Source organism: Suricata suricatta, chromosome 11, assembly GCF_006229205.1.
Source record: "Suricata suricatta isolate VVHF042 chromosome 11, meerkat_22Aug2017_6uvM2_HiC, whole genome shotgun sequence".
In the NCBI taxonomy this organism is placed as follows: Eukaryota; Metazoa; Chordata; class Mammalia; order Carnivora; family Herpestidae; genus Suricata; species Suricata suricatta.
The window spans coordinates 39736981-39749471 of NC_043710.1; the positions used below are offsets into that span (position 1 = coordinate 39736981).

General features: G+C 48.0%; 2 protein-coding genes across 3 annotated transcripts in view; both read right to left on the minus strand.

Annotated features, from left to right (window-relative positions):
- Positions 1–738, minus strand: part of LOC115271990 (serum amyloid A protein-like) — a 4675-nt gene extending 3937 nt beyond the window's left edge. Inside the window, exon 1 of one of the 2 annotated variants that reach the window (XM_029914987.1) lies at positions 639–738. The gene's annotated coding sequence lies outside the window, so the exon portion shown is untranslated. The remainder of the gene's footprint in view (positions 1–638) is intronic. The other variant, XM_029914988.1, reaches the window with a different exon arrangement.
- A 10754-nt stretch (positions 739–11492) lies between these two features.
- On the minus strand, positions 11493–12351 carry LOC115271992 (serum amyloid A protein). The gene is made up of 2 exons (XM_029914989.1): positions 12214–12351; positions 11493–11796 (listed from the first exon to the last, which is right to left on the minus strand). The coding sequence occupies exons 1-2, from the start codon at positions 12339–12341 to the stop codon at positions 11634–11636; spliced, it is 291 nt and encodes a 96-aa protein (XP_029770849.1). The 5' UTR covers positions 12342–12351; the 3' UTR covers positions 11493–11633.
- Positions 12352–12491: the final 140 nt, after the last annotated feature.

Consider the following 12491-nt stretch of genomic DNA (forward strand, 5'->3'; position numbering starts at 1 on the left):
GTCATGTGGACACATACCTGTATTCCAGACTGAACCACACTCAGTATTACCTGTATCTAATTATCTATACACACACATACAGATATACACATGTATGTGGACATATACACCCGTGTATATACATGTGCGTGTATAAATGTATAGGTAGAGAGAAGTAGGCAGTGTGTGTACATATAAGTAGGCAGGTGGCACATGGATACGTAGAGAATTCCAGAGGGTCCGGTTCCCCGTTTCATTTGCCCATAGGAATCCCAGGATGAAAGACTGCACTGCATGTCTAATAGAAACCGCATTCCATTTCAGTCGTACCCTATGAGCCCCGAAACCCACTGTCCAGAAAGTTCCCCAAGAGGCCCTTGGGGATGTTGTGACCGGGTACCCGCCCATAAAATGAGATAGTGAGACAACGCACACACATGTGCAGAACTACAACTGCCCATCTGGTCTGCCCATCCAGGAACCCCCGCAGAGGAAGTACACGACTAAATCCCAATCCCAGAAAGTATTCACATCTCGGCAATTAGAACTGCCAGGATGGTAGATTCAGGAAGGAAGCAGGGAGCGGGACACAGTACAAGGATGCCATTGGGAGGAGAATCTCCAAAGAAGGAGAGTGTTGGAAAGTTCCAGCGCCTCACCTTTGGCTGTCTTGAGGCTCCTGCTGAGGCTGAGCCTCCCATGAGCTCGGATGGCATTATATACACTGACACTCCCTGGGGAATAGGTGGGCAGGCAGGTTTGAAGCAAAACTCTGAGATTTGGAAATTCCTCTTGGCCAGAACACAGCATGCAGATCACGGGCTCCTTCACGGCCATCTACTTTCCCCTGTTGTGCAATCTGGCAGCTTCCAGGCGTGTAGCAAACTTGGAAATTTCTGCCTGTTTCCACTGTCACTCCTGGGAAGAGAGGCTTTCTTCCCCACACAATAGCGTATTGAGAATTGCTGTGAAGCGTATTCAGAATGATAAGAGATTTGATTGCCTAAAGAATGAGAGAACAATGGCACATGGAGGAGCAGAAAGGGCTCCACTAAAGGGGTGGCTAAGGACACAGCCGGGACCCCAGGGAGCAGGAGCTGCAGAGGAAGGACAGACAACCAGGAAATGTAGCTTCCAGCACCCAGTGGGGTGGACTCGACCCTGGAAAAGAGTGTCCTCCAGGATCAGTTGCTATGGTAGCTGCAATGGCAGGTTACAACTGAGGCACTCAGAGTAGAAATGTGATACAATGTCACATGGAAAGGACACATTATAAAAATGGTCAGGAAAGGGGCTCCTGGGGGACAGTTGGTTAAGCATCCAACTCCTGATTTCAGCTCAGGTTATGATCTCATGGCTCATGAGTTCAAGCCCCACATTGGGCTCTGCACTGACCCTACCTGGGATTCTCTCTCTCCCTCTCTCTCTCTCTGCCTTTCTCTTTCTCTTGAAAATAAATAACTAAACCTTTTTTAGGAAATGATCAGGAAGTAACCCACCAGCTGCTGAATGATCAGACCTGAAGATTCAGGAAGGGTGCAGAGAAAGCCGGGATCCTGCCATGTTGGACGGCTGTGATGATACAGCTGTTTGAGCTGGAAAAACAGGGCTGGGCTTCGCTATGGAGTCGAGGAGGGTTGTGTTGGGAAGAAACTGCACGCAGGTGCTGTCAGCCTGGTGGAGGCCATGGTCGTCTCAACTATGCATGACCGACCCTTCACGACAAAGGGAAAGTTTCAGGTCATCAGATTTCCCTAGAGAAGAGAAGGTGATGCATGTGTAATGTGATAGCAACAGTGGGGGACCCAGAGGACAGACCTGCATCCAGCGTCCTTTTCCCAGGCCTAGGGCTGGACGCCTGAGGATGGCAGTAGAGCGAGGAAGGCCCAGCCCAGGGATCTCGTGGGTTCTGCCCCATGTGTGTCCAGGAGAAGAGGAATACGAGCAGACACTGGAGATGCTCGTGCCTCCAAGCTGGTGCAGGCAAGTCCTAGACACTGGACAGCGCAGAGCTCGGAAGGTGGTGAATCACAGCCAGGAAGGAGGTGGGCCCCGTGCTCCACCAGTCACCCAGAGAAGCAGCAGGATGCGGACCTCAGATTTGTTACATGGCAGGAGGAGTTGTGAGCAGGCCATGGCAAAGAGGAGGCTGACCCAGGATGAAGCAAATCAGGCAAGGACTGCACTGGTGTGAGGGTATCTTTGGCTTAGATTGGAGCCTGCCGCACTGGAAGTGGCCTTATGTTAATTCTTGTATGTACAATGAGATGAATGTTGTAGAGCAGATGTCTGTCAAAGGATCTCTGTGTCCCTGTGGTTCTTATCCAAGGCAATGCTAAGTGACATTCGGATATTCTGCATACAAAGCATTACCTGGGAACGATGGGGTCCATGAGCACCATCCGCGACAGGACCCTGAGCACCTTTGGCTCCCTGTGTCCTAGGAGTAGACAAGTGGAGAGAGAGGCAGTTATCAACCCTCCACAGCTGTCGGCGACAGAGAGCTTGGGGGGGCCGCTTCCCAGAGGAGGCCATGTGATACCCATACCCCTCCTCCTAGGTTCCCCAGGGCAGAAATCCTGGGCCAGGGACGCATCCTCTGACAAGTCTTCACTCCTTTTGGGGCCATTCTGTGCTGGAAAGCCACTGCCCACTTTCCAACATTGAAGTCATTCATGGGGCACCTGGGTGGTTTAGTCGGTTAAGCGTCCGGCTTCAGCTCAGGTCATGATCTCACAGTTCGTGGGTTCGAGCCCCACATCAGGCTCTGTGCTGACAGTTCAGAGCCTGGAGCCTGGAGCCTGCTTCGGATTCTGTGTCTCCCTCTCTCTCTGACCCTCCCCTGCTCGTGCTCTCTCTCTCTCTCTGTCTCTCAAAAATAAATAAAAACATTAAAAATATTTTTTTAAATTCATTCCTTCTTTTAATAGAAACAATGCAGAGCGAGCAAGGATGACAATGTCTAGATGCCGAGTGGGGCTGCTCACAGGGACTTGGAGAGGCACTGCACGTTCTGCTCCTTTGTTCCTTGTGGACTCTAGCTTCTTGGAGGGACACTCCGTTCCCTGCAAGGCCACGCTTACTACAATAGACAATAGTGGCAGGTGGCTCTTTTCCCTTGTGTCACCTGCTAAAGAAAGCCATCCTGGTATGACGGTATCACAATCTCCAGGCCTTAAAGAGACCTCCTCAAGTCTCCCCTGAGTCACCGTGTCCCAGTTTTTAAAAAGGGACCGTCTCCGTTAGGGCCTGCTGTGCCAGCTTAATTCGTAGTGACAACCCCTTTCACTATCAAAAGTGACCCGGTTTCCATAATACATTAGATGCTACCCCTCCTCTATAGCCATTTGTGACAAGGCTGTCGAGAGGCCTCAGACACCTTCCTTTTCTCTGTTACAATTAATTTAAGTGGAAGAGAAGAATGCCAAGGCTGTGAAAAATCAGAAAACCAAAGTTAATAAAGAAGCCTCACAGGATACTGTGACCAAGAGTGGCATGTGTGGCATGCCACTCAGAGGCACGGAGGAAGGAATGATGAACAGTTTCATGAATTTAAAATGTGAAAGACAGTGATACCTATCTGAGATACTGCCATGTGTGAGAAGTAGAAATTTGGTCATTCAGATGATGAAAATATGTCTGCTCTGTATTTGGTCTTCCACGGTGCCTGGCTCCCAAACCCTTGGAATTTCCTGAGTGTTGAGAGTGACAAAGGTGTCTTTAGTCGGTAAAGACGTGACCTTTGGACCTCACTAAGGATGGGGGCTGATCACCAGGAGCACCAACCATGTGATTAGAGAAATGGACCTTTCATTCCCTCCTCCTGACCTGCAGGCAAGGGTCAGCAGCCCAAGGGGTGAATCATTCACCTATAGCCAAGGATTTAATTAATCCTTATGCAGTGAAGCCTCCATAAAAACCCAAAATGGCTGGGCTCACAGGGCTACTGGATTGGTGAAAACTGGGAGAGTGGTGGGACTGGAGAGAGCACGGAAGCCTGTGCCCTCTTCTCAACCTTTGCGCTATGTATCTCCTCATCTGGCTGTTGATTTTTGTCCTTTATCATATCCTTTAATAAACTGGTAAATGTACATAAGTGTTTCCTTGAGTTCTGTGTGCCACTCTAGCAAATTAATTGTACCCAAGAAGGAAGTCACTGGAACCTGTACCCTGTAGTGCGTCGGTAAGAAACAGTTGTAACAGCTGGGGTGTGGTCCCGTAGGACTGAGTGCTCCCTGGGGTGTGGTCCTATAGGACTGAGTCCTTCCTGGGGTGCGGTCCTGTAGGACTGAGTCCTTCCTGGGTTATAGTCCTGTAGGACTGAGTCCTTAACAAGTGGGATCTGTGCCATCTTTGGGAAGAGAGTGTCAGGATTGAGAGGAATTCTTGTATACCCTGCTGGTGTCTGAGAACTGTTTGCTGATGCATATGGAGAACCCCCCAAACACTGGAACTGGATGTGGGAGCCCTAAAGTCTACCTCATTGCGCTGTGTCAGGACGGGATGCTTAAGGCTGAAAAGGGCTTGGATTAGTTCTGAGCACGTGCAAAGCACTTTATACATTGAACCCTTCTGGCTTAGCCAAGAAAATTCGTAATCATTTATACTTTGCTGGAGACAGTAAGATTAATTAAAATAATATTACCAAGTTCACACATTATTAACACATTAATAAGTCAGATTACCAATCAGAGTTGCAGTTTTAATTATCTTGGTTTAATTTTTCAGGACACAGCAATATTCTTTCAAGTGTGGGTGTCTCTCAAGATCCCTTTGTTAGAAATAACCATTGGGGTACCTGGGTCAGTTAAGCTCAAGTCATGATTTGCAGTTCGTGAGTTTGAGTCCCACATAGGGCTCTGTGCCTGGAGCCTACTTCAGATTCTGTGTGTCTCTCTCGGATCCTTCCTCTCTCTCTCCCTCTCTCAAAAATAAATAAACTTTTAAAAAATTAAATATTACTGATTTTGAGGTGGCTGGCTGGCTCAATTGGTAGAGCATGTGACTTGATCTCATGGTTTTGAGTTAGAGCCCACGTTGGGTATAGAGAGATTACTTAAAAATAAAATCTTTAAAATTTAAAAAAATAAAATATTACTGGTTTTTGTAAGATTTAATAGATGGAGGCAGAGATGAGAGGAAAGAAAGAGACCAAGTTACGGAGCCAAGAAAGCCTTTATTGGGATCTGCGATTCCCGGGCGAGGTTCCATGACTCCAGGAGTGGGGAGTCAGGGAAGTTGCACCTGGTACAGGAGGGGCGAGGTATTTTATGGGCGAAAAGACTTCCGGTCTGGTCTTGGGAGGGCAGACCACCAAATAAGGGCACTTTAGGGATGTGGCGGGATGGGATAGGTTGCCTCCTCTGTCAGGGTGATGGGAAGCTGGGGCTTCATGATTGGCTGTTTTCAAACTGGCACAGGACATTCCAGGTCTGCAGGCGAGGGTGGGGGTCATCGGTGCATGGTGTTTTTTTCCAACCCACAGCAAAATGGCTGCTCGGTCACCATGCCAAGGTGACTCCCAAGGTGACTCTTACAGTTTTAAAAACCATTATTGTATTCAGCATGACTAAAATCCCTTCTTGAAAAAAATTGACTAAAAAATTTCTGTATATTTACATGGGACACTGACTCATCTATCAATTTGTAACTTATAATCTGCGTTAATCTGGGTGGACTCTTGATGTGTCTGGAGGTGTTTATGCATTTAGCGCTGTTGTGGAGTGTTTATGTGATGAAAGGGGAAGGCACATACCTATAAATTATATGATGAATAGACATTTGCCGATTTTCCCGATCTCAACACTGGAATCCCAATCAGGGCAGGAACTGGAGTTGGGTTTTTCACCATTAACGCTCAGTGTCTAGGATGATGCCTAGAATGTAGTCAGGCTTAACACACCTTAGTTAAATGAGCATGTTTGCTGAAGAGAATTTGGGAGATATTGGGGCGCCTGGGTGTCTCAGTTGGTTGAGCGTCCAACCTCACTCAGGTCATGTCTCACGGTTCGGCAGTTTGAGTGCCGTGTTGGGCTCTGTGCTGACAGTGTGGGGCCTGGAGCCTGCTTCGGATTCTGTGTCTCCCTCTCTTCCTCTCCCTCCCGCTTCCTCTCTCTCTCAAAAATAAACATTAAAAATTTTAAAAAATATATTAAATAAGTATAAAGAGAAAAAGAAAAAGCAATACTAATTTCATCAGCCTGGATTGGGGAAGGGGGCAGGAAGAACCTTGCAGATCCTACCCATTTGGCCTCCAGGCTCCTTAAAGTGTCTACATGTGTGAAGACATAAACAAAGACAGGAATACAATACTTGTCATTTTATATTCTGCTTTTTCCCTGAACAACTTACCATGACCATTGGTCCTCGTTACTATGCTGACCCACCACAAAGTCAGTGGCAAAGCTGAAATTCAGATCTAGTCTGCTAGGATTGAGCATTTGGGATCTTAGCCATACGCTATGCAGCCGCCACCTGAACTTGGCCGAATACAATAATTGTACAATGTCATTTATTTTATTTTATTTTACTTTAATCCTAGTAAACATGCGTGAGCTTAATAATGGCTCTCCCAGGGGAGTGATCCCTGCAAGGGAGCACCCATCTCTTCTGGGCCATTGCCTGCACTGTCCCCAGGGCCTAGCTCAGCTCCTGCCACACCCTAGCAGCTCATTCAGTAGGCAGTGAGTAAGTGAATGGGTGGATGAATGAGTTTTGCAAGCACCTTTGTTGACAAGACAAATAGTTGGAAGTTTGTAAAGGCTCTGACTGTTTGGACTTTCGTAGGCCTGTAGGGGAGGAAGGGAAGACTGTGGTGCTGGGCGGCCCCCTCTCAGGTCAGGTCATTCAGGAGCAAAGCCCGCTGGCCAACCTAGGGTTCTTGTCACTTTGCCCAGCTCCTTCAGCAAAGGGACCAGTGGGTCATTAACAGGAGGCTTTGTAAACATATTTTAAACAGCATGGTTTGACAAGACTCCATAAAACATGAGTTGTGTGTAAACCATACTTTTTTTTCCCCCCAGAAAAGACCTGGATTTTCCTCCCATAGTTAGAGATTTCAAAAAGCAAACCAGGGAAATTAGAGAATTGTGAAAGGGCTCCCTTTGCACCCATATTTGTTGTTTTTATTTTAAAATTTTTATGATTATTTATTATTGATACAGAAAGAAACAGAGCATGAGTGGGGGAGGGGCAGAGAGCGAGGGAGACACAGAATCTGAAACAGGCTCCAGGCTCTAAGCTGTTTGCACAGAACCTGATGCACGGCTCAAACCCACAAACCAAGAGATCATGACCTGAAGCCCAAGTTGGGCGCTTAACCGACTGAGCCACCCAGGTGCCTCTACACCCATATTTGAAAAGCAGTCTAAGTTGAGTGATGCTTCTTCCCCGCCTCCCACACCTGAGGCCCAAAGGCTCCATGCACCCCACATCCCAGGGAGAGCATCCAAGAAGCAAGCCAGATCTCATGAGCCGCCATGATGAAGACGTAGCAGTGAGGGCCCGGGCAATCACCACCTCCTCATCCTATTCCACCTCTGCACCAAAAGGAGAGTCCTGGGCAGGAAGAGAAGAGGCCATTAATCACTCTGGGGGGTCTCCAGAAAGACCACCGAGGTTAGAGGGAAGGCGGTGGCTGGTGAGGCAGCACCTTACCTAGAGAGGGGCTTGGAACATGGGCCACTGTCAGGACCAGTTGGTGGATACACCAGCTCCTCTCTGGGGAGGTCCTGCATGGCTAGGGGTGCTGGTGTGGAACTGAACTTGACCTCAGGTGCACCGCTGGCACACTTTGTGATTAATAATAAGTAAAGCCTATTATTTCTTCCTAGCCAATATAATAAGAGTGGACCTTTACAGGTTGAAATGATAACAGCATATTTCATTATTTCTCAGATACACATTTCTTGAGTTTAATTTTCTGAAATTCAGACATATCTTACATTCACTAATGACCAGGCAGCATTCATAAAATTGTTGTCATTGCTTTAGGAATACATTTTGTGTATTTTTTTTCCGTTTTTGCTTATACACAAGAGTGATACAAGACGTAAATGTGTGCCTAGGTAATTCCAAAAGGTCTCTTTCAATAGGTATAAAATAAAAATGCTGAATGATAAGAAAAAATGTTACATCTTCACTTAATTAAACACTTTTTCCTTGGTGGTTGATAACTAATAATGCATCTTTCAATCCATGGTGTCTTGCACTCAGAGAAATGCGGTATGCCATTTCCCCTCCTCTTTTCTCTCAGAGTGCTCTCTGCTAACTTGACCCTCTAATGGTGAGCACAGTACTCTGGAAGTTTAAAATATTTATCGTTTTCTTCCAAAGCTTGTCCTCAGAAACTGTAATGACTAAGAGTTTATGTACGGTTGAGGTTTCTAATTCTCATTTCTATGAGAGAGAGTGCAAGGCACTCCTCGAGAAAGTTACGTATTTTCTGTGAAAAAGTAAAATCTGGTCATTCTTTCTGTATCTTAGTAGAGATTTCAGTATAGATGTATGTAGTCACCTCTCAGTGCCTCATTACCACATTCCGCATATCAAACCCTGTTCCAAACCTCTGTACTTTCTACGATCCCAACCTCCCTCCTGCTTCTATCTACTTTGAACAATACTTTTCTCCATCGTTCATTTCAAAGGATACTTATTAATCCACCCCTACTTGCGGGATGCTATGACAGGTACTGTGGATACAAGGCTGACATACACAGGAGAGCCATGCTTTCGCTCTTGGGTTTCCCGCCTACTGGCCCTAAAGACAGACACGTCAACAGACAAACTCGGTGGAGCGTGATGAGTCCTGGGGTTGGGGTACAGCAGGAGCAGATTCCGCTGGGTTTCTGAAGCCCCTGTCCTACATCTTTAGTGTGCTGCCCCCCCTTTCGTCAGCTTCCTTCCTTCTCAGAGCACGTGAGGTCTCGGCTCCCTGCAGGGTCACCACCCCTGTGGGCTGACCCCACTGCTCCTGCTTCTGCTCGAGTTTGTGCATCTGTTATTCCTTCCACTTTATCTTTAGTGTGTACAAACGAAGAGAGTGGAGTGAAATATTTAAGGTGTTTGGAGGGGAAAAAACACCACCACCATACATTCTGTACGCCGTGTAATTATCCTACAAAATGAATGAGAAATAAAGACTTTCTCAAATGAGGTGAGGTACAGGGCGCTTGAGAGGCTCAGTGAGTGAAGCCTCTGACTTTGGCTCAGGTCATGATCTTGTGGTTCGTGGGTTCGAGCTCTGATGTCAGCAGAGAGCCCTCTTTGGATCCTCCGTCCCTCTCTCCCTTTGCCCCTCCCCCACTCATTCTCTTGCGCTCTCTCTCTCAATAATAAACACTAAAAATTTTAAAAAAGAAAGGTGAGGGGGTTTGTTGGCATATACCTGCCTTGAAAAATTGCTAAAAGCTCTTTAGAGAGAAGTAAAATAAAAGCTGAGATCCACATAAAGAAAGCAACAGCATTGAGGAAGGAATAAGTAAAGGTAAAACAGGATTAACAAGGCCCCGTACATTCTCATTAGGTCAGTTCAGTCCGTACACACTGCACCCCAGTCTGCCCAGTGTACGGAGCTTGCTCTCACCAGCCAGTGGCCATACTGTGGCCTTCACCTAATTCTCCTGCCCCTGCCTTAGTCTGACATAGACTCACTCCTCTCACACTAAGCCTCAAGCCTCCCATACGTCCTCCACCTGCACGGTTACTCATGCTTTCCGATGGGAACCGGAAGTCTCTTGTGACTAACCACTTGATAGCCACGCTTTTATTTCCTCATTAACAATGAATGAAGTTTCTCTTTCCTCTATAAAATTTTATCATTGATATTCCTCCATTAGGAGTTCTCATCAATTCCTTTTGCAGGGAGGAGTCACATGCCAGTTATCAATTATTTATTTGAGCTCTATATCCACCTTTCTTTGCCCTGTTTGTGATACTGGAGCTGGACCCTGTAACATTTCTCCTGTGCTCCCCGAGCACGACCTTTGTCAGTAGAGGGAATGGAGGGACAAATTGGAAAGAAAGACTCTCCCAAGCCTGAGCTTTGCCTCCTTCTAGCTCCTGGGCTGCTCTTCTCAAGGGCAGGAACTCAGTGGCACTCACTGAGTTTTGTTGGTATCCCACTGAATTTCTTGACAAGTTCTGTGATGCCTTCCTGGATTTCCAGGGTGTTCTGCAGCGCTCTGCCAGTGTTGGGGGCTGGGGGGATGCCTAACCATATACCACAGAGTGAGTGACTTAAACCAGAGAAATGTTTTCTCATATTTCTGGGAGCTAGGAAGTCCAAGTTCAAGGTGCAAACTAAGTTGGTACCTGTGGGAGCTCTCTTCTTCGATGGCGGATGGATACCTTGTAGCTGTGTCCTCATAGGACAGAAGGGAGGGAGAAAGATCTCTGATATCTGATATTATAAAGACATTAATCCTATCAGACCAGGTTCCACACTTCGTAGTTTAACCTTAGTTACTTCCTTCGTCCAAGTACATAGCCACATTGGGAGTAAAGGCTTCAACATATGAATTTGAGGTGGGGGGGCACGATTCAGTCCTCAGCACCGCCCCTTCGATCTGGTCTCAGCACCACAGCAGCATTCTTCCTCCTGCCCCCATGGGGGCTGCCTCCCAGCTGCGTTCCCAGTTTAGCCCCATGCCCACGCAGTTTGCTGCCAAGTGTCCTTGTCACCTCAGTGAGAGAGTCCTTGCTTGTCAGCTTTGGCTTCTGACCCCCGCAGTGTTTATCAGCCATCCGGCAGGCTGCAGGATTTCCAACAAGCTCTACATCGCAGCTTTGTGTGTTCTGTGCCTTTAGTATTTTATCATGTGCCAGTTAATAATTCCTTGCATTATAATTTCCCATCTCCACTTACTATCTGATTTCTGTCTCCTGACTCAACCCAACTGGGAAAAGGGGTCTTCTCTCTCCTGCTTGCTCTTCACTACCATTTCCCCAACTTTGACTGCTTAAGGTACAGAAGCTGTGAGGAAGGAATCACAAGGGAGGTGGATTTATGTCTTCATTTAGGCTTGAGTGGGGCAGAAGATGAGGTGGAAAAAATGGCTCTGGATGCAGGTTTTAGACGGTATGGACAGACTAGTTTTAGCTGGATTTGAAGGTGCCGCAGGGAAACCAACACAAGACCAAGGTGGCTGTGGCGAGAGAAGGATTCCAGAGACTCATATTCCCATATCTGTGTCCCCTGCCGCCAGGGACAGGGACCATGAGGACAAAATAAAGGGAACTGGATGATGAGGACAGAGAAGGAAAAAGGACACATCTGAGAGGAGAGCAGGGTCTGGACACAGAAGGACCTGGAAAGACCTCCAGAGTAACCAGAGGGGCCAGGATAGACCAGCAGGTCTGAACGGAGAAGGGTGAGTGCCGTGCGCCTGTCCTGTGTGACACTGACATGGTCACCCCGGCACCAAACACACGGACATAGGCTCGGCCTGCACATGGGTGTCCTTCCATCACCCCTGGGACAAATGAGCATCCTTATATCACAAAATAGCAAACGATTTTCAACAACCTCTTAAGCATTTATTAGACACCTGTTAGGTGCCCTCCACCAGCATCTCTGGACAGAGAACTCAATGACTGGTGTCCCTGCCCTCAGGGGGCTCCCAGGCCCTGCCCTGAGTGCAGAGCAAAGAGGAAGCTCAGTACTTGTCAGGCAGTCCAGCAGGTCGGAAGTGGTTGGGGTCCTTGCCGCTCCGACCCCATTCATTGGCAGCCTGGTCAGCCTTCGAGTCCTCGGCTCCATGGCCGCTGTCTCCATGCCGAAAAAAGTCTGTGACTCTCTGGGTATTCTCTCTGGCGTCGCTGGAATCGAGAAAGGCAAGTAGGAGATTAATTAGGGGCTGATGAACAATAGCCCCTTCCCTCCATCTCTCTTCTTCCCAAGGGATGGCTGACAGGAGCCAAGGAAAGAGGGGACAAAACACTGACACACACATCCCACCCTCCCAAACTAAAACAGAACATCCCAGCTGGGGTGGGTCCCTTTGCTGGGTGAACAGCACTCAGCCGGGGAGGGTGGGGAATGACCCATTCCCACTGGCCTTGCTCTGGCTCCATCGGCCACTCACACCCGACACTGGCACAGAGGGGAGGTGGGCAAGAGGAGGAGGAGGAGCCACAGTCTCTACTGGACACTTGTCCAGGGCGTGGCCCCTACTGGCTGTCCAAGAGAGCCAGGCTCAGCTCACCCATCCCTGCATCCCCCAGGGCCCCTGTTACCTGATCACTTTTGCCGCCCAAGCGCCCCCAGGTCCCCTCTGTGCGGCATCATAGTTCCCCCGGGCATGGAAGTATTTGTCTGAATCTTTGTAATTGGCTTCTCTCATGTCAGAGTAGGCTCTCCACATGTCCCAAGCCCCTGAGACAAAAGGTCATGGCAAGGGGATATCAGGTGAACAGAACGCACACCTTAGGGAAGAATCAGGGAAGGACAAATCCACCACTGACTCCAGATTTCTGCCTGTGCTCCCCCCTGGGATACCACAGGCTGAGAAGAA

Coding starts and splice junctions, on each gene's coding strand:
- LOC115271992 (XM_029914989.1), bottom strand. CDS start 12,341: ATGTGGAGAGCCTACTCTGACATGAGAGAAGCCAATTACAAAGATTCA. Junction 11,797..12,213: donor TGGGCGGCAAAAGTGATCAG/GTAACAGGGGCC, acceptor TCTCGATTCCAG/CGACGCCAGAGAGAATACCC.